Source organism: Lynx rufus, unplaced genomic scaffold, assembly GCF_022079265.1.
Source record: "Lynx rufus isolate CCGP_SWC_20201006 ecotype Redwood Valley unplaced genomic scaffold, mLynRuf1.p SCAF_26, whole genome shotgun sequence".
Lineage (NCBI taxonomy): Eukaryota > Metazoa > Chordata > Mammalia > Carnivora > Felidae > Lynx > Lynx rufus.
Genome location: NW_025814841.1, coordinates 3844697 through 3871671, shown reverse-complemented (window position 1 = coordinate 3871671; position 26975 = coordinate 3844697). Strand labels below are relative to the sequence as shown.

General features: G+C 36.0%; 1 protein-coding gene across 24 annotated transcripts in view; it reads left to right on the top strand.

Moving 5' to 3' along the window:
- The window catches only part of RIMS2 (regulating synaptic membrane exocytosis 2), a 614217-nt gene that overhangs the window by 72334 nt on the left and 514908 nt on the right, over positions 1-26975 (top strand). For 7 of the 24 annotated variants that reach the window (XM_047088890.1, XM_047088893.1, XM_047088883.1 and 4 more), the window contains exons 2-3: positions 24598-24630; positions 25031-25117. The exons of 16 other annotated variants lie outside the window; for them this stretch is intronic. In XM_047088890.1, the coding sequence (XP_046944846.1) occupies positions 24598-24630; positions 25031-25117 (120 nt within the window). Of the gene's footprint in view, positions 1-24261; positions 24280-24597; positions 24631-25030; positions 25118-26975 lie in introns of all 24 variants that reach the window. One more of the 24 variants, XM_047088894.1, reaches the window with a different exon arrangement.

Here is a 26975-nt window from a genome sequence, read left to right as displayed (position 1 = left end):
GTCTCTATTTGAAGATGATGTATTATATATAGAAAATGATAAAGATCCATGAAAAACCTATTAGAACTGATTAATTCAGAAAAGTTGTGGGATACAAAATCAATATACAAAAATCTCTCATGTTTCTATACACGAATAATGAACTATCAGAAAGAGGAATTAAGAAAACAATCCCATTTACAACTGCATCAAAAAGAATAAAGTACCTAGGAATGAATTTGACCCACAGGTGAAAGATCTGTACAATGATCATTGTATCACATTGATTAAAGAAATTGAAGGAAACACAAATAAATGGAAAGATATTTTGTGCTCATGCATTGGGAGAATTAATATTGTTAAAATGTCTATTCTCTCCAAAACCATGTATAGATTTAGTGTAATCTCCATCAAAATTCCAATGGCACATTTCACAGAAATAGAACAAACAGTCCTAAAATATATATGGAACCACAAAAATAGCCTAATCAATCTTGAGAAAGAACAGAGCTGGAGGCATTACCCTTCCCGATTTCAAATTATATTACAAAACTACAGTAATCAAAACAGTATGGTATTGGCATTAAAACAAACACACAGATCAATGAAACAGAATAGAGAGCCCAGAAATAAACCCATGTGTATATGGTCGATTAATTTACAACAGAGGAGCCAAGAATATACAATGGGGAAAGCATAATCTGTTCAATAAATTGGGCAGACACATTTAAAATAATGAATTGGTCCCCTATCTTATACTATATGCAAAAGTCAACTAAAAATGGATTGAAGACTTGAATGTAAGACCTGAAACCATAAAAGTAGAAGAAAAATTAAGTGGTAAACTCCTTGACATTGGTCTTGGCAATCATTTTTTTGGATATGACACCAAAACACAAGCAATAAAAGTAAAAAGAAATAAGTTGAGACTACGTAAAACCAAAAAGCTTGTGCTTAGCAAAAGAAACAATAAAAATGAAAAGGCAACCTATAGAATGGTAGAGAATATTTGCAAACCATATATTGGATAAGGTGTTAATGTCCAAAGTATATAAAGAACTTATACAACTCAATAACAAAAATGCAATTTGATTAAAAAATGGACAGAGGACCTGAATAGATGGGTTTTTTTTTTTTTCCGAAGAAGACGTACGAGAGGCCAACATGTCTATGAAGAGGTGCTGCCCAACACTGCTAATCATTGGGAGATGAGAATCAAAACCCCAGTGAGATACTACCTCATACCTGTTAGAGTGGCTATCATCAAAAAGAAAAGAGCTCTCTCTTGCCCCAGGTAGTAGACTGGGTAATACCCCTCTAATATGTCCATGTTATAATCTCTGGACTCTCTGAGTGTATGATACATTGCCTTATATGGCAAAAGGGACTTTGCAGATATGATTAATTTAAGAATTTTGAGATGGGAAGAGTATCTTGAATTGATCAGGTGGACCCAATGATATAATCATAAGTATTTTACCAAGGGAAGGCAGAGGGAGATTCTACTAGAGGAGAAAATGGTGATGGGTGAAGCAAAATGCTATGCTTCTCGCTTTGAAGATGGCATAAAGGATCATGAACCAAGGAATGAAGGGACTACAGCTGTAGGAGCTAGAAAATACAAGGGAATGCATTTTCCCCTAGAGTCTGCAGAGAGAGGACACCCCTGCTGACACCTTGATTTCAGCCCAGTGCAAGTGATTTAGAACTTCTGACATTCAGAATTGTAAGAGAACAAATGTGTGTTGTTTTAAGTCCCCCCTGTCCACTTAAGACAATAAAGGATAACAAGTGGTGGTGGATGTAGATGTGCAGAAAAGGGAACTCTTGTGCACTGTTCATGGGAATGTAATTTAGTTTAGCCACTATGGAAAATAGTATGGGGGTTCAATCATATGATCCAGCATATGGGTATATATCCAAAGGATATGGAAACAGGATATCGAAGAGATAAGCTTCACTCCCAATTTTATTGCAGCATTACTCAAAATAGCCAAGATGTGGAAATAATCTGAGTGCCCATTAATGGATGAATGGATAAAGAAGATGGTGTGTTGTGTGTGTGTGTGTGTGTGTGTGTGTGTGTGTGTGTGTGTACACAATGGAGTATTATTCAGCCACGAGAAAGAAGGAATCCTGCCTTTTGTGACAACATGATGGACCTTTAGGTCATAATGCTAAGTGAGATAAGTCATTCAGAGAAAGACAAATGCTGTATGATATCACTTATATGTGGAATAAAAAAGCTGAACTCCCTGCAAAGGAAACAATCAACAAAACTCAAAGGCAACCGACGGAATAGGAAAAGATATTTACAAATGACATATCCGACAAAGGGCTAGTATCCAAAATCTATAAAGAACTCACCAAACTCCACACCTGAAAAACAAATAATCCAGTGAAGAAATGGGCAGAAAACATGAATAGATACTTCTCTAAAGAAGATATCCAGATGGCCAACAGGCACATGAAAAGATGCTCAATATACCTCCTCATCAGGGACATACAAATCAAACTACACTGAGATATCACCTTATGCCAGTCACAGTGGCTAAAATGAACAAATCAGGAGACTATAGATGCTGGAGAGGATGTGGAGAAACGGGAACCCTCTTGCACTGTTGGTGGGAATGCAAACTGGTGCAGCCACTCTGGAAAACAGTGTGGAGGTTCCTCAAAAAATTAAAACTAGATCTACCCTATATGACCCAGCAATAGCACTGCTAGGAATTTACCCAAGGGATACAGGAGTGCTGATGCATAGGGGCACTTGTACCCCAATGTTTATAGCAGCACTTTCAACAATAGCCAAATTATGGAAAAAGCCTAAATGTCCATCAACTGATGAATGGATAAAGGACATGTGGTTTATATACACAATGGAATACTACGTGGCAATGAGAAAAAATGAAATATGGCCTTTTGTAGCAACATGGATGGAACTGGAGAGTGTTATGCTAAGTGAAATAAGTCATACAGAGAAAGACAGATACCATATGTTTTCACTTTTATGTGGATCAGGAGGAACTTAACAGAAGACCATGGGGGAGGGGAAGGGGGAAAAAAGTTAGAGAGGGAGGGAGCCAAACCATAAGAGACTCTTAAAAACTGAGAATAAACTGAGGGTTGATGGGGGATGGGAGGGAGTGGAAAGTGGGTGATGGGTATTGAGGAGGGCACCTGTTGGGATGAGCACTGGGTGTTGTATGGAAACCAATTTGACAATAAATTTCATATTAAAAAAATAAAACAGGGGCGCCTGGGTGGCGCAGTCGGTTAAGCGTCCGACTTCAGCCAGGTCACGATCTCGCGGTCCGTGAGTTCGAGCCCCGCGTCGGGCTCTGGGCTGATGGCTCGGGGCCTGGAGCCTGTTTCCGATTCTGTGTCTCCCTCTCTCTCTGCCCCTCCCCCGCTCATGCTCTGTCTCTCTCTGTCCCAAAAATAAATAAACGTTGAAAAAAAAAATTAAAAAAAAAATAAATAAAACAAAAACATTAAGAAAAAAAGAAAAAAATGAAAAAGCTGAACTCTTAGAAACATAGTAGAATGGTAGATACTTGGGGCTGAGGAGTGGTGCAACTGGGAAAATGTTGTTAAAGGGTATGAATTTGCAACTAGAAGATGAGTAAGTTCTGGGGATCTAATGCACAGCATACTGATTATGGTCAATAATACTGTATTATATACATTAAAGTTATTAAGAAATTGGATCTTAAATGTTTTCAAAAAAGAAATGATAATTATTTGATTTCGTGGAGATGTTAGCTAACACTAAAGTTGTTATCATATGGCAGTACATAAATGTATCAAATTAATATGTTGTACACCTTAAAAGTTCACAATGTTATAGGTCAATTGTATCTCAATAAAAACAGCCAAACCATACCAACCAAACAAAAATAATGTTTTTGGTAATCTATCTCTTACTACAGGTTACTTTCAATATTTCTGTCTTTAAACCATGTTGCAGTGAATATGCTTGTATATTTTATTGTAGGGTATTTGCATCTTTTACTCTTTTAGGTTTTTCTAAATTGCTTTTCTGAAATTTATCTTTAAAAATTTTTTTATGTTTATTTATTTTTGAGAGAGAGAGAGAAAGACACACACAGCACGAGCGGGGAGGGGCAGAGCGAGAGGGAGGCAGAGGATCTGAAGTGGGTTCTGCACTGACAGCACAGAGACTGATGTGGGGCTCGAACCCACAAATTGTGAGATCATGACCAGAGCCAAAGTGGGGGGTTACCAACTGAGCCACCCAGGCATCTCTGAAATTTATCTTTTTTTTTTTTAATGTTTATTCATTTTTGAAAGACAGAGAGAGACAGAGCACAAGCAGGGGTGGGGCAGAGAGAGAGGGGGACACAGAATCTGAAGCAGGCTAAAGGCTCTGAGCTGTCAGCACAGAGCCTGACACGGGGCTCGAACTCACAAACTGCGAGATCATGACCTAAGCCGAAGTCCGATGCTCAACCGACTGAGCCATCCAGGCGCCCCTGAAATTTATCTTTAGTTGAACTTATTTTTATCTTTTTCTTTCTTTTACAAAAAAACTTCTTTGGGAAAAAAAAACCCACCTTTTTTGGGAAAAAGTTTTCATAATATCCTATTTAAATAAAAAGTCAATTGACTAAGGACAGTTTCTAAATATCAAAATTGTTGAGGATATTAGTGCTATATCAATTTTATTTTGTGAAATATTTAATTATCTAAATTGGCATTTGTAATTTTGTTAACTTGTTTGTTACTGGAATTTGTGAATAATACTCTGCCAATTGATTTAGGTATTCACTAATTAATATGATAGCTAATACCACATAGGCCTTTAAAAAATTTTGTTTCATGGTACATTTGCTTAATGGTGAACTGGCTTGAGTAGGTTTTGGTGAGTTACCAGGTAGTGAATTAGTTCTGCTTATAAATGTAAATGTCTGACTAATGTTGATAAATTTAAGCCTGACCTCCATTTAAATTTCATTTAATTTGTTTTGTAATTACTGATTTCTTGTTATTTTCTTTTTTTAATATGAAATTTATTGTCAAATTGGTTTCTTGTTATTTTCTAATATTTTTTAGAGACGTATCCAGTCATTTTTCTTTTTATTTTTTTTTTACAGTTTATTTATTTTGAGAGAGAGAAAGTGCAAGCAGGGGAGGGGCAAGGAGGGATAGAGGGAATCTCAAGTAGGTTCTGCACTGTCAGTGCAAAGCCCAGCGTGGGGCTCGATTTCAATGCAGGTGAGATCACGACCTGAGCTGAAATCAAGAGTCCAGCACTTAACCAACTGAGCTGCCCAGGCACCCCTGTATCCAGTCATTTTTCAGACATATAGTTTAAACATTGCTAAATGGTAATGACTGTATAATTGTATCACCAATTTATTGAAACCTCTTGGAGATAATTATTTTTAGTACAGAATATGAAAAAGATAAATAAAAGTTAGCTCCTTATAGTGTTAATCTTTTTTTTTTTTTTAATGTTTAGTTTTAGAGAGAGAGAGTGAGTGGGGGAGAGGGGCAGAGTAAGAGAGAGAGAATCTTAAGTGTGCCCCATGCTCAGCACAGAGGCCGACTTGGGGCTCGATCCCATGACCCTGGGATCATGACGAGCCAAAATCAAGAGTTGGACACTGAACCAACTAAGCCACCCAGGTGCCCCAACTCCATGTAGTATTAATTTTAGTGTATTTTTCCGCTAAAACAGCATAGGTATTTCCGTAGCAGAGTTGTACACGTGAAGTGTTAGAGAAACTAGGAAATCATTTGGATCTGTTAAAGAATTCTAAAACAATGTGGCAGAAGTTAAAATTGATTCTAAATTCTGGTAGCAGAAGATTATCAAATAGATAAGGAACATATGTTTATTTACTCAGTCAAGCATTTTTAATAAAAACAGGTCAAAATTATTGGTAGGAAAGAAGTGCTAATTAATAGAGCATAATAAAGACCACATTTTTTTTTTTTAAATTACAGAGTTTTAGCTGCCTATGAAGTTCTAGTTCTCTGATAGCCCGAGAGAACACACATAACAGCACAGCTCCCATGCCTTGCTGCTCTCATGCATGATGTAGCCAAATGCCATCAGCCTTTTTTCCCTTTCTGGCATAGCACATTATTTCGTGTTGGCCTTGTTTCCTCTTATGTGCCTGTTTCTGCTTTCCCTTCTGGCTCTGGCTTCAGTTAGCCTCCTGCTTCAGGTTCTCCTTGTTTTCCTGGCTCTGGCTTTGTTTATCTTCCATTCTCTGCTTCCTTTGTCAGCCCAGAAGGTCCCACACCTCCTGCCTCTCTCTCTGTCTACTTAAAGTTCATTTCCTTTTCTCTGGTCAATGCTTATACTTCCCTTCTGGTCCTAAAAACCTCCCTCTTCTGACTTGTGCATAAAGAATTACAGTGATTTGAAACCTGTAGGGTGACCCAGCAATCTGGCATGTCTGCGTGTATAATAGGTGATTATAAAGGCACCTCATGTTATTTGGCTATTTTTAGGTCTTAACCCACTCTCCTAAACTTTAGGAATATTCTGAAAGTCATGAGGAACTTAGAAGATACGGATTTGTCCTGAAGTTATAAAGTATAATCTATCTCTAGTTACTGTAGAGGAGTGGTTTTCAAGCTGGGTCATGAAACAAATTAATGGGAGAACGTATAACCACCAATTAAGAACAACGATATAAATTGAAAAGACAATACACTTAGTATTGCTTAATGAAATTTTATTGTATGCATGTATCCAAATGTATTTCCTGCATGTAAAATGTATTGTGGGTCAAGTTAGAAAATGTTTGAATGTCACTGCATAGAAAATTTACTTTTAGCCTTGACTGCTTTCAGATGATACTTATTTAAAGAGCTGATTCCATATGGTTGTGATCAATTTTAGAAGCATATATAAAAAGCCTTGAAAGAGTTGGTATGAACTAAATCTAATTTATAGTAGAAGCCCTTGAATTCTATCACAATCTTTGCATGTCTATCACAATCTTTGCATGAGCCCCAGAACAGCATTACTCTGGGATGACTGACTCAACACCTCATTTGGTGAAGCCACTGTGGACACTGGGATTCCAAAGGGTAATTCAGCAGCCTGTGGGCATTTACAGCTCTGTTGCAGCTCCTCTGGCCTTAGGCTACTTTGGAAGTGACTGGGCTAAGAGGAGTGCACTGAAAGATTAGTAGATACTGAAGTCCTTACTCATTTCTCTGTTGAAATCTTATAGAAATGGAATTCATTGAGATAATGATCCTTCCTTCCTTCCTTCCTTCCTTCCTCCCTTCCTCCCTTCCTCCCTTCCTCCCTCCCTCCCCCCCCTCTTTCTGAGCTAGGGAGAAACAACTGATACACGAGTTGTCTCAAAGGCATATTAAAACTGTCCTTCCCCTTCTCTTTTTCTTCTTAAAAACAAGTATCACTACCAGTAATTGTTGAGCACTTCATATGTGAACCAGGACTTTTCTGTCTATATTTTATGCAGACGTCAACTTCATGAAGTATATATTGTCTTAATCCCCATTTTTACAAATGAGTCATCTCTGGCCCAGTGAGAGAAGGGGGTTGTCCATGGTATCATAGGTGGTGGTAAAACCAGGATACAAAGCTAGCATTTCTGGCTCCAGAGCTTGCATTCTTAAATCATGGTGATTACGGTAACTCTCTTTTCCTCTCAAGTTTTAAAAATTGATCTCTATAGTAAGACAGATCGCCAGAAAGCTGTATACCTAAGCACAGTTGATGCTTGCACAACACAGGTTTGAACTGTGTGTCCATTTATATGCAGATTTTTCCCATAAATACAATACAGTGCTGTAAGTGTATTTTCCTTACGATTTTCTTAATAACATTTTCATTTCTCCAGCTTACTTTCCTGTGAGAGTACAGCGTATAATGATATATAAAATGTATGTTAATTGACTCTATGTTATTGGTGAGGCTTCTAGGATTGGTTAAGTTTTTGAGGAATCAAAAGTTATATACTGATTGTTGACTGCACAACTTGCCACCCCTAAACTGTTGTTGTTCAAGGTTCGACTGTAATGTCATCTTTTTCTTTACAGTGAATTAATCTTTGCGATATCATCAACCAGAACCACATTTCCCGCGCCCCCCCCCCCCCGCCTTGATTTGTGATACTAACTATTCTATAGGTTTTGTTTGTTTTAATCACTATGGCTTTGCAAGTTTTAGACATTTAAACTGCAGTGGTCCTTAGATGCGGGTTCCTTTTTATATCCAGCACTAACTTTGTCAATTTCGGATTTACTTGATCATTCGTTTCCTACTTATCCTTTTCTCTTAGGTATTGAGAAAAGTTCTTCTTACAGCCTTGTGCTGAAAGTCATCAGATGATGTTTATTTAGTGTGATAAATCTGCCTAGAGGTAAAGGTCTGAACGAGGTGACCTCTAGTCCCTTCCTTTTTTTTTTTTTTTAACTTAAAACTCTGGTTTAATTTTCATGTCTGTAACAAGGAAGCGAGCCAACATTTACTGAGAGCCCATTATGTGCCACTCATTGTATTATGTGTTTGTATAATATTGCAAACATATAGAAAAGTTTAGAGAGTAATAGAACATGTGCCATGCATTTTCTCATTACTTTATTTAATCCTAACTGTCACTTTATGAGGTAGCTATTTTAGTTTCTGTTTTTACAAATGGATTATAAAATGGTTAAGTAACTTGCCAAGTAGTGAACATTGGAGCCAGTGTTCAAACTCCCTGTCTGATTGACTCCAGAGCCCATACTCTTCTGTATAAAAACTGACAAAATTAAATTGGGAGATGATGTTGTTTCTTTATTAACCTCCAATATGTCACATCAAATCTCTCTTCATTTTCATTTTTGTGTGTGTGTGAGGGTATCTTATGGACGGAGTCAGACACTTAGTGTTTTTCTTTATTTTTTTCCATTTTTTCCCCTGAAAAACCTCATTATTTTAAGTGCTCTCATATGTTGTGACAGCAGGTTCCTTTGTCAGCCATCCTGTTCAGAATAAATAAACTGTGCTATGCCAGCATGATTTATTGCTGCTCCTTCCTTTCTTTATGTTTTGAATAATTTTATCATAAAGGGATATAAAGTGTTTTAGACATGTGCAAATGCCTGAGTGACTAGAGCAGTTCACCTGGCTGTTTGGCTAACTGCCCTTGGACAGTGCTCCTTTTGATAGCAGAGAAGAGAAGAAAGGAGAATAAATGCGGGCTCTCACACAAGAGCTGTACAGAATCATATCCCCGTTTCTCCTCTAATGACCCCCACAGACAGCTGCAAAAAAAGATTTCAAAGGATCAGAGAACTTATACATATAGCTTATTCAACGCTGTCATTGTGATGAGGGCAGAAAGAACTTGTTTAGCAAGTTCCCTTGCTGAACAGGTGATGCTAACTGTAAATCTCTTTCTTGGGAACTTTGAAAATGGATTTTACATCTAAATGTGTAAGATTGTTTAATTTTTAAACTGTCTATAAGCATAGGGTACACTGGATGGTTTCTCTTTTTTAAATCAGATAATATCTTAAAAATATTATGGATGTTTAATTCTGAGAAAGTGTAATTACATTACCAAAAATTTGGAAAATAGAGGCAAGAATAAGAATATCAGCCACAATTCTGGCACTCTAATAAAAGTGGTATTAATATTTTGATGTATTTTGTGGGTATCTTTTTTTAATCTTATGTATTTGAAATAAAAAAAAAAAACCTCAGAGCTAGTCTTCCAGATAATATCTTAGTACTTCTTTTGGACCCAAGGCTACGTGATTTATAGTGGTGATGCCAAGACATTTCAAAATGTGTGTATTTGCGTCAGTGTGTGTGTTCACTTAATCAGACATAGATACCCTCTAATAATTTGTTGTCCTGTTCACTCTGAATTATTAATTCTTATATGTACTGTGGAAAAATAGTTTTTCATTCTTCATAATTTACTTGGTTGTAAAAAGTAATGACCCTATTTTTTGTGAGCACTTTTTAGATTTTTGGGAATGTACTTTTCTCTATAAATCTCTAGAAATTAATGATAGTTATTTTTAAGTGTTTGATGCTATGGCAAATCAATGAATTTTTTGGATAACCCCTCTATGTATAGGCATTAAATGTATCATTTGGTGATCAGTTATTTTGGCTTTCCCGATAGCACAGTTAATTAAGTTAATATATTCTATTATGTAATTTAGGTAGCTATAGAGACATTTTCAGTCTTAATTTTTGCAACCACATAAATATGAACAAAATGTAGATGGAGGTCTCAACCATGCATCCATTCTTACCGATGTTTTTGAATGTTTACTAGATGCCCAGCATTGTTCAAAATTCTTGAGTCTCATAGATGAATAAGACATAATCCCTGCATTCAGGGGACTCACTTACATCAAGTTATGAGGACTTTATGTACTGAATTTATTTGATTAATATTTTTGGTTATAGTGGTTTACTATTTTTATTTAAATTTTATTCCCTTGTGTTGTCAAATATATAATGCAAAAGTTACAAAAATAGGCAATGAAAAGCTTCTTTTCCAAACCTTTCTGCTATCCATCTGTTTTCCCCTCCTTAGGAGAATATATTCACAGAAATGAATTGTAAATATTTTAAAGTCAGAGACAATTAAATATTTTGAATTTAGCTTTGAAAGGAAATTCAGTTTTGAAAAGGGTACTTTCACTTATTGTGTAAGCACTATGTGCCAGGCACTTTCCAACTATTTTGTTTAATCTTTTAAGTTTTTTTATCCAGAATTATCACAGTTTTACAAATTACAAACAGAGGCTCAATTAAATAAGTTGCTCGTGATCACATAAATACCAGGTAACATAGTTAAGAAATAGGATGTAGGTCTGCCTCAATTCTCCTGAGACAATTCTTCACCAGCTATTTTATACAAAATTAATGCTTTGGAATTTAAGGTGAGTTACTTTAAAAGTTTGTTAATTGTTTTTCCTCATAAAATGGTTAGAAAAGTGATTTTTACCCCAAACTGATAGTGATAACCTTGAGTAGTGAAAGAAGTTTGGGAAAAGATATATGAAGAAACAATTACTTTTTTAAAAAAAATTTTTTAAAGAGAGAGAGAGAGAGCGCGCGAGTGAGCAGGAGCTGGGGAGGGGCAGAGGGAAAGTATTTTTTTTTATGTTTATTTATTTTAAGAGAGGGAGAGAGACGGGGCGGGGCAGAGAGGCTGGGAGACGGAGGATCGAAGGATTCTGTCAGCGCTGACCCTGATGGGGGGCTCGAACTCATGAAACATGAAATCGTGACCCCCATGAGATTGTGACCCAAGCCAAAGTATGAGGCTTAACACACTGAACCACCCAGGCACCTGAGAGAGAGAGAGAGAGAGAGAGAGAGAGTCTTAAGCAGGTTCCATGCTCAGCACAGAGCCTGTGTGTGTGTGTGTGTGTGTGTGTGTGTGTGTTTGTGTGTGTGTGTCTGTGTGTGCACGTGTGTATTTAACTCAGAAAAAAATTAAGCTTGAATTTTCTGAGCAAATACCATCTGGCTGTGAAGGAACATCTTTAGTGTCAGGGGGAAAACAATTTGGCACTGAAAAGTTGCCACATATATAATCCAGATTGATTATGTAACATTTGTGGACTAACTCTAATATGGAAAGGACTTCAGCGTTCATTGACAACCACCTTATTGACTAACAGTTTGATGAATGTTATCTCCCATTATCCATAAGTATTCCAAGTCGTCATGAGTGGCTCTTTCTCATAGGCAAAGGCAGTGACAGCTAGAGTCTAGGAGCCCTAGTTTCTAATACACTGATCTGTTGCTTTCAGTAAAATAACAAAAAGAAAAAAATTAGCCCATTTATAGATGTACACAAATGTTAAAATAAATGGCATTAAATAGGAAATTATGTGGTTGTTATTGAAAATGTTCATATTTTCCCCTGGATATTTCTAGGTATTTACATAGAAAGGTGCACAGCCCTTTTTAGGGACTAAAAGAGAATCAGAGTGACTGAGGTACAGATTAAAGGGGGATCCTGAGTAGATGGGGGCAGGTGGTGTTATTAGCAGCTTTAAGTGCTGATGGTTTAGATAGATGCTGTGAGAAAGTGGCCTCTGTTCTGTCTTATTATTTCATTTTACATTTATAATAGAAAGTAGAAGTCTTTCACTATGTAATCTATGTTTCACTATGTTTTCTTTGCCCTTTCTTCCCATTTTTCTGGTTCTGATATTATAAATATTTGGGGGCTTAATTTTAATGTTTTTATAATATCCTCAGCCTCCTCTTTCTTTAGATATTGGTTCCCTACTAAGATCAACAATAACGTAGTCTGTGAGGTAGCTGGGCTGCATCGTTGGAGAGCCCAGTTCCTCCCTCTTGACCAAATTAGATTTCTCAGAGCAGAATCTTGTGGACTTCATGCAAGAGGGCACATGCCTGGCTGCTGATGCTCTGGGGCCATGTTGGGGAAAAAGCTAGAGTCTTAACATTCATTATGTAAGATTTCATTTAATTTGTCTGTGTTCGGTATATTGCCTCTGCTATGACTCACCTCTGCCTGGTATCCCCTAGTTTATTCATTCTGTTTTACCCTCTCCAGAGAGGCTTGTTTAAGCTTCTGCTGAGGTTAGGGAGAGGCATGGAGTGAGTGAGGGAATCTGGGTCCTAATCTTGTGTTCTTTTTTTTTTTTTTTTTCATTTTTTAGATGTTTATTTATGTGTGTGTGTGTGGGGGGGAGAGACAGAGAGAGAGACAGAGAGAGACAGAGACGGAGCATGAGCGAAGGAGGGGCAGAGAGAGAGGGAGACCCAGAATCTGAAGCAGGCTCCAGGCTCCCAGCTGTCAGCGCTGAGCCCAACATGGGGCTCAAACTCATGAACCGTGAGATCATGACCTGAGCCGAAGTCGGATGCTTAACTGACTGAGCCACCCGGTGCCCCCTTATCTTATGTTCTTAAGAGACTTTCAACTTGTTTTTAGTCCTGCTTTTACTCTCCATTTCTAGAGATACCTGGTGCTGCCAATTCTTGAGCCTTCTGGGGTTAATTTGCTTCTTTGCTTTCTTCGTTGCCTGAGGATTCAGCTTTTCAGGACTGCTGACAGAAGTCCGTTACCACTTGTCTGTCTGGTTTGCAATTTGATAATTTTTTACTAGAATTGAAAGGATTCAACCCATTCTAACAAACAAAGAAAACCCTATCATTGGGGGAGTTTTGGGGAGTTTTTAGCTCCAGTATATTAATTACATTTATAAGTTCTATCTATCTATCTATCTATCTATCTATCTATCTATCTATGTATCTATCTGTCATCATCATCATCATCATCTGTCATCTCTGCCTATAAAATGTAAACATGCATAACTTCAGACTAATATCTTTGACTCTAAATCCAGCACTGTAGGCAGGGTCCATTCATTTTAGCCTCCTCTTTTCTTATTTGTAACTTCTTTTTTATGACAGTGAGAAAGCTGGCTCTCGTTATCTAGAATTTATTTAGTTGTTTAACTCCTGTCTATGTGTACAATAGTTTCAGAGTTGCTAACCTGTGCAGTGTGAAAACAAATTTGCCAATTAGAGTACAATGTTTAAATATAGTTCTTTTTGTCTTTAGCATTGGAAATATCTACTTAAAATAACCTGTCCCATTGTTACTTAGGGCAGCAATTTTTTCTGAATCCTTGTTAGTGAGGTTTGTTATCCATTCTCCAAACAGATTTGGATTCATTTGTCACATTCTGCATTTCTTCCTAGGATTCCCTTGCCCTTGTGGTTGATTTCTAAAAATGTGCATACATTAAGGTTTACTCTTTGTGCTGTATGTAGTTCTGTGGGTGTTTACAAATACATAGAAGCATGTATACAGCTATGCAATATCATTTAGAACAGTTCCAACACCCTAAAAATTAATTTGTTTGATCTGTGTAGTCAATTCCTCCTTGATCTTAAGGGGAAAACTTACACTTTATCATCATTAAACTTACTTATCATCATTAAAACTTACACTTTATCAACTTACTTAATGATAGTAAGCTAGTGGTAACTTTTTATGTTTGTCAAAATTAAGGAAATATCCTCAATTCATAGTGTGTTGAGAGCTTTTATTATGAATGGCTGTTAGATTTTGTCAAATATGATATATGATTTTTCTTCTTTAACCTTTTGATATTGATGGATTATGCTAACTGATTTTTGAGTATTGAACCAGCATATCTGGGATAGATCCAAGTTGTCATGGTGTACAATAGTTTTATACTTTGTTGGATTTGATTTGCTAATATGCTGTTGAATATACTTGCATTTGTGTTTGTGAAAGATATTGGTCTGTAATTTTCATTTCTTTCAACGTCTTTGTTTCTTATGTTACAGTGATGCTGTTCTAAGAGACTGAGTTAGAAAGTGTTCTCTTAGCTTCCTTTTCTGAAAGAGATTGTAGAGGATTGGTATTACTTCCCATTTAAATGTTTGGTAGAGTTCACAAATGGAACCATGTAGTCTTTGGTGATTTCTGTTTTGCAAGGTTATTAACTATTGATTCAGTTACATTAATAGATGTTAGACCTATTCAGATTACCTATTTCTTCTGGTGCGAACTTTTGTAGATAGTTCTCTTTTAAGGAAATGGTCCATTTCCTCAAAGTTATTGAATTTCTGAACATAGAGTTTTTCTTAATATTTCTTTGTTATCTTTTTAATGTCATGGGATCTGTAGTGATGGACTGTCTTTCATTTCTGATATTAGTAATTTGTGTCTTCTCTCTTTTTCTTGACTGGCCTAGCTAAGGGTTCATCATTTTATTAGTCTTCACAAAAAAGCAGGTTTTGATTTTGACTATTGGTTTCCTATTTTAAATTTTGTTGATTTATGCTCTTATTTTTATTCTTTTCTTTGTTTTCCTTTAGATTTAATTCATTTTTCTTTTTCTAGTTTCTAAGATGGAATCTTGCTTTATGGATTTTAGATCTTTTCTTTTGCATCCAATGTGAAAGTTTTCATACATTCTGATAGATTGCTTTTCGTTTTCATTTAGTTCAAAATACTTCAAAATTTTCTTGAGACTTCTTTTTTGACCCGGGTGTTAGTTCAAAGTGTGTTGTTTAGTCTCTAGCTATTTTTGGATTTTCCACTACAGTTTTATTGATTTCTAGTTTAATTTCATTGTGAACTCATAACATACTTTTATGATTTGTATTCTTTTAAATTTGTTAAAGAGAGTGTAAGGGCCACAACGTGGTATATCTTGATAAATGTTCCATTTGAGCTTGAGAGTAATGTGTATTTTGGTGCTATTGGATGATGTATTAGAGAATGTCAGTTAGATACATTTTATTGATGATGCTAGTCATTCAGGTGTGTCCTTACTGATTTTCTGTCTGCTGGATCTGTCAATTACTGATTGAAGTGTGAAGCCTTTAACTGTTAACAGTGGCTTTGTCTGTTTCTTGTGGCAGGCCTATCAATTTTTGCCTCTCATATTTTTACACTCTGTTGTTAGGCACCTACACATTAAGGATTATCATGTGTTCTTGGAAAATTCACCCCTTTGTCATTATGGGATGTCCCTGTTTATCCCTGATAAATTCCTTGTTCTGAAATTAACTTTGTTTGAAGGTAATGTAGTGTTTCAGCTCTTTAAAATTAGTGTTAGCATGGTATATCTTTCTTCATTCCTTTACTTTTATTCTATCGGTGCTTTACATTTAAAGTGGGTTTCTTGTAGATAGCACATTGTTAGCTTGTTTTTTAGTCTATTTTGACAGTGTCTTCCTTTTAATTGATATATTTAGATATTCACATTTAAGCGATTATTGATATATTTGGATTGATAGTTACTATATTTATAACTATTCCATTCATTGCCTATGTTCTTTTATTTCTCCTTCTTCTCCTCCCCCCTCCTTTCCCCCTTCTTCTCCCCTTCCCCCCCTTCTTCTTCCTCTTCTTCTCTCTTCCTTTATTTCTCTTCCTTTTCTTGTTTAAAGTCAGCATTTTATATGATTTGATTCCATTGTTTCTCCTCTCAGCATATGAATTGTACTTCATTTATAAAAATGTTTTTAGCGGTTGCTGAAGAGTTTTCATGGTACACTTACAACTAATCTAAGTCTATTTTTAGATAACACTATATCACCTCAGGGGTAGTACAAGTACTTTATAACAGAGTATTCCCCATTCTTCCCTCCCATACCTTAAAAATTGCTGTCATTCATTTCACTTATCCATAAGCTATAATTACCAAACACAATGTTATTGTTATTACTGAGAAGAAACCAGTTAGATCAATTTAGAATAGGATAAATAAAAGATTTTATATTACTTTCATTTATTCCTTCTCTAATGCTCTTCTTATTTTTATGTAGATGTGGGTTTTCAACCTTTATCATTTTCTTCCTCCTCTTAATATTCCTTGCCAGGCAGGTTTATTGATGACAAATTCTCTTAATTTTTGCTTGTCTGAGAAAGTATTTATTTCACCTGCCCTTTTAAAGATAATTTCACTGGATACAGAATTATTGGTTGGTGGTTTTTTCTTTCAACACTTTAAATATTTCACTCTACTTTCTTCTTGCTTGCATGGTTTCTGAAGAGAAGTCTGGTATAATTCTTATATGTTTCCCTGTAGGTAAAATATGTATTTTCCTTCTGCCTTCTTTCAAAATCTACTCCTTCCCCCCCCCCCCCCCAGTTTAAATAGTATTTGCCTAGTTGTACATTTTTAAAATATTAATCCTGTTTGGTATTCCTTGTGCTTAATGGATGTGTAGCTGTGGTGTCTGTCGTTAATTTTGGAAAATTCCCAGTTATCATTACTTCAGATATTTCTTGTGTTTCTTTCTTTCTTCTCCTACTGGTGTTCCATGTTACACCCTTTGGTAATTACAAAATGTTACACCTTTTGGTAATTGTCCCACAGTTCTTGGACATTCTGTTTCATCTATTCCTGTCTTTTCTCTCTTTGTCTTTCAGGGTTTTTAAAAAAAATGTTTATTTATTTATTTTGAGAGAGAGAGTGAGAATGTATGAGTGCACAAGCAGGGGAGGGGCAGAGAGAGAGAGACAGAGAGAGAATCCCAAACAGGCTCTGTGTTGTCAGCGAGGAGCCTGCTGTGGGGCTCTATCCCACCAACCATGAGATCCTGACCTGAGCTGAAATCAAGAGTCAGACACTCAACCGACTGAGCCCCCCAGGCACCCCTGCCGTTCGGTTTTGAATGTTTTTATTGACATGTCTTCAAGTTCACTGATATTTTCCCCAGCTGAGTGCAGTCTACTGATGAGTCCATCAAAGGCAAAGGTCTTCATTTCTGTTACAGTGTTACTGATTTTTAACATTTCCTTTTCATTCTTTCTTAAACTTTCCATCTCTCTGCTCATACAACTCATCTGTTCTTATGTGTTGTACACTTTTTCCATTAGAGCCCTTGACTCTAATTATAGTTTAGATTATAGTTATATATATAACTTATATATATAGTTATAGTTATATATATAACTTAATATATATATATATAACTTAATATAGATATAGTTATACATATAGCTTAGATTATAGTTATTCTTCCCAGTAAGATAATTCTAAAATCTCTGCCATATCTGAGTCTGGTTTTGATTCTGCTTTGTCTTTTCAGACTGTGTTTTTTCTTGCCTTTTATTTTTTTTTATTTTTTATTTTTTTTTAAATTTTTTTTTCAACGTTTATTTATTTTTTGGGGGACAGAGAGAGACAGAGCATGAACGGGGGAGGGGCAGAGAGAGAGGGAGACACAGAATCGGAAACAGGCTCCAGGCTCTGAGCCATCAGCCCAGAGCCTGACGCGGGGCTCGAACTCCCGGACCGCGAGATCGTGACCTGGCTGAAGTCGGACGCTTAACCGACTGCGCCACCCAGGTGCCCCTTTTCTTGCCTTTTAGTATGCTTTGTATTTTGTTGAAAACTAGACAAGGTTTATTGTGTAAAAGGAATGTAGGTAGAGAGCCCTTTAGTGTTAGGTTTTATATTTACTTGGCTAGCAGTTAGGCTCTATTTACTGTTTGGTGTAGCTGTGGTGTCAGAGGCTAAAATTTCTTCTATTGTCCTTGTATTTTTGACCAATATTTCTAATTTTGGTAAAGTGCACAGACATAAAATGTAGTATCTTAGCCATTTTTAAGTGCACAGATCAGTGATATCAAATACATTTATAATATACTACCATCACAACTATCCATCTCAAGAGTGTTTTCCATTTTGTAAAACTGCACCTGCATACCCATTAAACAAGACTCCCCATTTTCCCCTTCTCATCAGCCTCTGGCAACCACCATTCTACTTTCTGCCTCTATGAATCCGACTACCCTAAGTACCTCATGTAAGTAGAATAATACAGTATTTATCTTTCCATGGCTGGTTTGTTTCACTTAGCATAATGTCCTCACGTTTCATCCAGGTTGTAGTTATTTGTTGGAATTTCCTAACTGTTTAAGCTTGTACCCCTATACACACACACACACACACACACACACACACACACCATGTTTTGCTTATCCATTTATTTATTGATGGATCCTTGGGTTGTGTGCATGTTGTAGCTATTGTGAATAATGCTACTATGAACATGGGTGTACAACTATCTCTTTGAGACCCTATGATACACCCAGAAGTGGAATTGCTAGGTCATATAATAATGTTTAATCTTTTGAGGAAACACCATGCTGTTGTCCACAGTGACTATACTATTTTGCATTCCCATCAGCAATGCACAAGGGTTCCAATTTCTCCAAATCCTTACCAACACCTCTTATTTTGTTTTTTTCAATAGTAGGTATCCCAATGAGTGTGAGGTCGTATCTCCCAATAGTTTAGATTTGCATTTTTCTAATGATTAGTGAGGTTGAGCATCTTTTCATGTACTTATTGGCCATTTGTATATCTTTGGAGAAAAGTCTATTCAAGTCCTTTGCCTATTTTTGAACTGGATTCCTTTTCTTTTGTTGTTAAGTTTTAAGAGTTCTGCATATTCTGGACATTAATCACTTATCAGATAAATGATTTTAAACATTTTCATCCATTGTGTGGGTTGCCTTTTACTCCATTGATATCTTTTGATGCACAAAATTTAAAGATTTTTGTAAAGTCCAGTTTATCTATTTTGACTTTTTTTGCTTGTGCCTTTGGTGTCATATCCAATAAAACATTGACAAATCCAGTGTTGGATTTTTTGCTCTTATGTTATCATCTAAGAATTTTATAGTTTTACATATTACATTTAGCTCTTTGATTTTGAATTAATTCTTGTATAAGTTAAATAAGGGTCTGGTTTCATTCTTTGCATCTGGATATCCAGCTTTCCTAGTACCAGTTGCTGAACAGACTGTCTTTTCGCCATGGAATAGTCTAGGCACCCTTGTCAAAAACCCATTTAGCTATGTACGTGAGGGTTTATTTCTGTGCTCTCTATTTTGTTTTGTTGGTCTATGTCTGTCTTTATGCCAGTACTGATTATCTATAGCTGTGTAGTAAGTTTTGAAATCAAGATACGTGAGTCATCCAGCTTTGTCTCTTTCTCTCTCTCTCTCTCTCTCTCTCTCTTTCTCTCCCCCTCCTTTCCTTCAAGATTATTTTGGCTATTCAGGAATTCAGATTCCATATGAATTTAGGATGGGTTTTTGTGTTTCTATAATAAACATTAGGTTTTGATAGAGATTTTATTGAATGTATACATTGCTAGGGTAGCATTTGAATATTAGTCTGTAGTTTGAATCCCTGTAGTGAATTTTTTTTGTCAGTTCTTGGACTTTAATCTCCAGAATTCCTTTTTTCACTTGTTTTAGGTTTTCTGTCTCTTAATTGATATTTCCATTTTGTTCACACATTTCACACATTTTCTTGACTTTTCCCACCTTCCTTTAGTTCTTTGAGCATCTTTAAGATGGTTGTTTTCAGGTCTTTGTCCTGTAGATCTGCTGTCAGGTCTTTTTCAGAGACAGTTTCTGTTTATCCTTTTTTTCTTTGAGTGGGTAATGCTTTTCTGTTGGTCTACATGCCTTATGATTTCTTTTTAATTGCAAATTGGACATTTGAATCGAATAATGTGGTACTCTGGGGTTCAGATTTTTCCCTCTTCACTAGATTTTGTTGTTTTCTGTTAGTGTTTTTTTTTTTTTTTTTACTGTGTTTTTTTGTTTGTTTGTTTGTAGGCTGTTTCTGTGCTGAGGATTATCCTGTGTTATAAATTTAAGGTCTTTTCAGGTCTTTGCTAAGCATGGGCCTTTCACTGGGCATGTGTAGTGACTTTACTTTCTCCCATAAATGCAGTTGCTTTTGAATATTTCAGTCTTTAATGTCTGGCTCCCAAAGGAAGAAAAATGGAAAAACAGAGAGAGGAAAATATGTTAGCCACTTAAATATTCCTGGAAATCGCCTTAGGCAGAGGGCAAGGGCTTCAACCATATGAAAAGTTGGGACAACAATAGCCACCCACCTTTTTGTCTGCACCTCTGAGATAAGAAGCGGTCAGTAGTCCACCATCTGAGCACAGAGAACAGAGTCCTTTTTACCTACCCTTGCTCCTGGAAGCTGTGTACACATTGCTTTAGGAATGAGTGCACGGCAACATGCCTTGGGTCTGGCAGGTGGGCAATGGGTGGCTGATACTATGCTAAGAGCTCAAGTTGACCAAAATTAACGGCAGTGTGTAGTTCAAGTCTTCTCCTGAAATGGAAAGCCTTCATTGGACTCCAGATTTCCAAAATTGTTACACAAGACAAATTTTACCATTGTTGTCCAAGTAGGGAGACAAAGTTCTATTGCTTTCTACTCCATCATCTTCCCAGAATCTTCTCTGTTGTGCTTATTTGTATTTTCTTTTCCTTACTTCCTTTCCCTTGTGTTTCCCTAGAGACTTTTAACTAAATAGTGTCTAAAGCTTGTACAGTAAAACATTGGATTGTGAGTAGTTTGTTCTGTGAGTGTTCCAAAAGGGGAGCAAACATAATCTAATAAATTTTAACTTGTTAAATGAGTGACGTCTTGCACTACGAGTAGTATTTGCTGAACATCACGTGATCGCAACTGAGCCAATGGTTCTTGAAATTCGCTTTGATGTGTGAGTTCTTTGGATTACAAACGTGAATCTGGAACAAATTATGCTCACAAACTAGGGTTTTACTTTAGTTCTTTTAGTTGTAATCTCCTGTCATTATTCAGGAACTCTATTGATTTGGTGGTAAGGTGTTGACATATGAGAAGCATTCAGTAGTCTCTGTCTTTTGTTGATTCTGAGTTGATATTTCTCTTTCCCCATGTTGAAGGCTAGAGGGGATATAGTTTGGTGTTGTTGTTGTTGTTTTTTTTTTTTTTTTTTTTTCTCCCACATCAAAGTCTAGAGGAGGTAATTGTCTTTCTCAGGCTTGTTTGGTTTTGGTAGAACTCCAATTGTTTAGGCTTTGGTAAAATATTTTCCCTTGAGTTTAGGATTGTTAAGGAAGTAGAGAAATCTGGGAATATTTCATAATTGTTACTTTTCCCTTCTCTTGCTGGAGGTAAGAGGAGAGTTTTCTTTGATTTTCACAGTGAGCAACTGGTAGGGCTTCTGGAGATAATATTTGTTGAATTGTGGTGGCACAACTAAGGCAGAGACCCCTTGGAATTTTAAACTATCAGTCCAGTCCACTTTGAATCTCTAGTAATTGGTCAATTAAAAGTGTTTCTACAGATGCTAGCTTCAGGTGTGGGCTTCTGCCCCTTGGCTTGTACTCTTGGTAAAATGTGATACTCTGGATCTGTGTGTCTGTTTCTCTAGTTTTCAGGGCAGCAATTTGTTCAGTGACCTAAATTCTTTGCTAGATCTAAGAAGAATTGTTGATTTTCAGTTTTGTTCAGCTCTTTGCTTGTTGTAAGGATGGGAATGATGATTTCTAAGCTCTTTGTGTCTCAGACTGGAATCTGGAAGCCGCTCATACACACTTTGAAATGAAGGAATGTGGGTAAATTTTAATTTTGTTCAGACATTTTTAAAGACAGGATAAAAATAAAAATTTTTAACATAGTGTTTTATTAATTTCGGGTGTACAGTATAGCGATTCACCAATTGCATACAACACTCCCCTTGCCTCTGGTAACCATCAGTTCTCTTGTAATTAAGAATCTGTTTCTTTTTAAGTTTTAATTTTAATTCCAGCTAGTTAGTATAGTGTTATATTAGTTTCAAGTATACAATATAGCAATTCAACAATTCCATACATCACCCGATGCTCACCACAACAAGTGCACTCCTTAATCCCCATCACCTATTTAACCCATGCTCCCACCCTCCTCCCCTCTGCTAACCATCAGTTTGTTCTCTACAAGTAAGAGTTTGTTTCTTGGTTTGTCTCTCTCTCTCTTTCTTTCTACATTGCTCATTTATCTTGTTTCTTAAATTCCACATGTGAGTGAAATCATATGGTATTCGTCTTTCTCTGATTGGCTTATTTTGCTTAGCATTATACTCACCAGCTCCATCCATGTCATTGCAAATGGCACAATTTTATTCTTTTTATGGCTGAATAATACTCCATTATATATATGTATATATACACATACGCACCACATCTTCTTTATCCATTCATCTGTTGATGGACACTTGGGCTGCTTCCAAAATTTGGCTATTGTAGATAATGCTGCTGTAAACATCAGGGTGCATGTATCCCTTTGAATTAGTGTTTTTGTATTTTTTTTTTGGCAAATACCCAGTAGTGTGACTGCTAGATTGTAGGGTAGTTCTATTTTTAATTTTTGAGGAACCTCTATACTGTTCTCCAGAGTTTGCATTCCCACCAACAGTGCACAAGTGTTCCTTTTTCTCCACATCCTCGCCACACCTGTTGTTTCTTGTGTTGTTGATTATAGCCATTCAGACAGGTGTGACATTGTAGTTTTGACTTGTATTTCCCTGAGAGCAAGTGATGATGAACATCTTTTCATGTATCTATTGGCCACCTCATGGGATAAATCTTTATACTGCCTCATTATGATACACATTTTATTTGGGAAGCTGATGCAAATGTTTGTATATTTCATATGTAGATATTTTACAAAGCCCAGAAATAATTCCTGAATTGGTAATTAAAATTTTTGTCTGTTAATTTTTTAAGATCTTGAAATTAGGAACTGATTGGTAGATTAATATCCATTTGCTTGTGATGAAAACTTTTGTCAGTAATTAAAAGCAACATGATTCCTTGCAGAGATCACCCAGGAATTCTTGAACAATATTTTTCTCATTTACATATTTATCTATTTAAATATTTATTGTTTTTCTATACATATCGTTTGGTGAAGGGTAATCTTGCATTGTTCTCCAGTATGATGAGCTGATCTGGTAATCTTTCTTTGGGACCTATTTTGTTCTAAAATGTTAAGAGATTTTTACCTTATTCTCCAGGAAATATAATAAGTTTTCTAGATGGAATCCAGGGTCACTATAAGTTTTTTGTGTTTGCTTGTTGATATGATAGTTGGTGTTAAATACAATCTTTTATTATTAATCCATTTTATGACTATAGTTAAATACTAAATGATGTGGCTTTAGCTCTAGGATAAAACTATTATACTTTTTTGAAGTTTATGCAGAGAACATAGGAGATTCCCTTGTGGTTTAATATAGAGATATATAATTAACAATTATATTTATTCTTTGGGACACAAAAATGTATAAGGGTATACCTTTTCATTTATTGCTTATATCATTATAAATTGGAACACACTGGAAAAGAAAATCCATTTGATCTAAAAATAATTTAATGCACAGTGTTACTATAATTTCCTTATGGAAGTCCTAGATTTTAGTAACCAATTTCAGTATCCAATTCTTAGCCTTTCTTTGGGAAGGGAAAAGCTAACAAACTGGTCACCAAGTCATAGGTTTAGGACATAGGTCATAGGTTTAGTCATAGGTCTAGGACCAATTTTAGGTAAAGTGTGGGAAGCCAGATTTCAGAGGAATCTACTACCCTTGGGTCTGATCTTTCTCTGCCTTTTAAGTATCCAGTGCTATTTCAGTGAAGCACTGAGTTGATTATAGTTTAAATGCATTTTTAGTCTGCTATCTTATATGAATAATTTACTGTAGCTTATAAATATTTAAAATTTAATATACATAGTTATGTTAGTAGCCGTTTTTAGTTAGATTGGATACCTAACCCCCAACCTTTTTATCTGCTCCTTTAAGCAGTAATTAAATTCATTTGTAAGGCTTTTAAAATACATTTATAAAATTATACATTTTATTTAAAATATGCTTTTACTTCAATTTATATTAAGGAAGAAATTTAAAAAATAAAGAGGAAATCTATTTATCTTCAGTAAACCAAATATAACGGTGTTTAAAATGGTGCTTTAAAATAAGTCTTTTAAAAGCGTCAGTATCAGTATTAATAAAAATATTCAGAGAACTTGAGTCCTAAATCATGGACTCATTAAAGCAGTGGTAGAGTTGTAAGATCAGTCCTCTATTACGCACAGGTGATTCAACTCTTTCTTTTGTGTCAGCTTCATTGACATGTATAATTCCAATATGTAGCAAAGCACTAACCTTTTCTGTGTAACAAACCTCATTTTTCATTTTTATATGACCACAAATTGTAGATAGAAGTTTCTTCTTAGTACAGTGCACTCAGTTGTGCAAACTTATCTTTTTAGGGTCAAAGAAGAGCCCAAACCACAACCGACGCAGTAAGTAAATGTATTCAGAGTGCAGTAGGCTTGATTTCTGTACCTTTGCCGTATCCTGCTTCCCGCACCTTGGATGGTATTAGCTTACCCTAATACTGGATAGGCTGCAGCTAGTGTGTCCTCTGCTTTCTGACTCTCTGGCTTGTAAGAGAGCTGCCTGCAGCTTCTTACTTCATCCACATTTTGACCGGATGTAGTTTTTTGCTGCCTGCTTGTGGACTGGTTAAGTGTTCCAACTTAATTTCCCTACATCTGACTGCCTGGATGATAACTGGAGCTCCCATTTCCATTGGCTGTAGCTTTTGTGCCTGTGTATTTTTATTAGTGTGGATAAGAAAACATTTGACCTACATTGTTATTCATTTGGTTATTCAGTCACATTATTTGCTTATTTAAACAGGTGGTTTCCCTTTAGTGGGATCACTGAACTGGTAAATAACGTTCTTCAGCCCCAGCAAAAACAGCAAAATGAAAAGGAGCCCCAGACGTAAGTAAGCTGATCTGTATAGACTCAATATTCTCTCTGATAGCATAGCATACTGAAGAGTATGTGTTAAAATGCTGCCCTTGGAATATTCCTCCTCAGAAACGAAAATTGTTAGGGTATGAGTTTGACACGTTCACCTTTAATTATCCCGAGGAAATCTAAAAAGAAAACAAGACAGTTTATAGGGTAGTAAAAACGAAGAGAGGTAATTCTCCCCTCAGTTTTAGTATAAATAATGTAAACTGTATTTGTCCAGCAAAACGTCTTTCTTCCAGTAAAACATCTTTCTCCAATTATGCAACATAGTATAAGGTGTGTTTCTTTCAAAAATAACTCAGAGGACATTAAGAAGTATTAACCCCCAAATTCAGCCTTTGGTCAAATAGTTTTGGAAAGGTTCTTTTAAAAAAAGGTCAAGGAGTTTTCGTTATTGTAATACTTCTCAGTGTCTAAATGTTCTCCAAAGGGTGTTAGAACATACAGTGTTGACATATTTGACCACTGAATTGTTTTCACTGAACATTTCATTACGTTATCAACATACTTTGGGAAGTGCAGCAATTTATTCTCACGTTGACCTGAAACATTAAAAACAAGGTCAGGTCCATTTAGTTTAGTTGTTAGTGGAATAGAAAACATTCTTTAAAAAATTGTTCACGCATGCCTTTTCAACTTTGTGCAAGTAATATTATTTATACTGGCAAGTGGAAGTAACTTTGAGAATGTGAGAACGACACATATTTAATTAAGTTCCAATCTCTCCATGGTAATTGCCATCTTACTGAGACATGCTCTTACACTTAGCCTCTGTGCTTTTTTAAAGTGGGAGTTATGTTTATGAAGAAGATGGTTTGGTTGCAGCAATGGGCAGACTGAGAAGTGACATGAACTCTAGGAGAGGATGACATGTCTATTAGGAGCCCTAAGATGAAATATTCTGAGACGTTCATGTTTGCCTTTAATGCAAACTGGAGGATAAATGTCTTCTTGTCTTGTTCTGGATGAGGGTAATCCCCTCATTCATTTTATATGACCTCAGATGCATTTTATTTAAAATTTTGTCAGTGTTTTAGTTTCAACTGACCTAAGGTTATGTTGCAATATACTACTTCTAATAGTTTACAGTAGTTCCCCTCACCCGTTTCTGCAGGTATGTTCCAAGACCCCCAGTGGATGTCTGAAATTGCGGATAGCACATAAACCCTAAATTTACTGTTTTTTTTTTTCCTATACATACATACCTATGATAAAGTTTAATTTATACATTGGGCACAGTAAGAGATAAACAGCAATAACTAATCACAAAATAGAACAATTATAACAATATGCTGTAATGAAATTTATGTAAATGTGGATTCTCTCTCTCAGAGTATCTTGTACAATACTCTTCTTGTGATGATGTGAGTTGATAAAATGCATACGTGATGAGATAACATGAGGTGAAGGGTATAGGTCCTGTGATATAGGACTGTTGACTTTGAGGATACATCAGAAGGATCCTCTGCCTCCAGACCACAGTCGACTGTGGGTAACTGAAACCATGGAAAGAGAGACTGAGGATAAGGGGGTAGACTACTGTATATGTAGGTCTAAATTTGGAACTATTGCTGTATTTAATCTAGGTGAAATCAAGACCTGTGTTTGTCTTGACTACTCTTTTATCTTTGGAATCTAGCAGAATGCCTTATCTGTAGGAGGAACTCAGTAAACATTTCTTCATAACTGATTTTTACATGTTTTGTCTTTTATGACATAAGAATACTGTGTTACAAGGAATAGCAATGAATTTAGGAAACTGTTTTCTAATCAAAAGTTGCATTAAAATGACATATGTCATTATTTTGCTGATTTTCTCTAA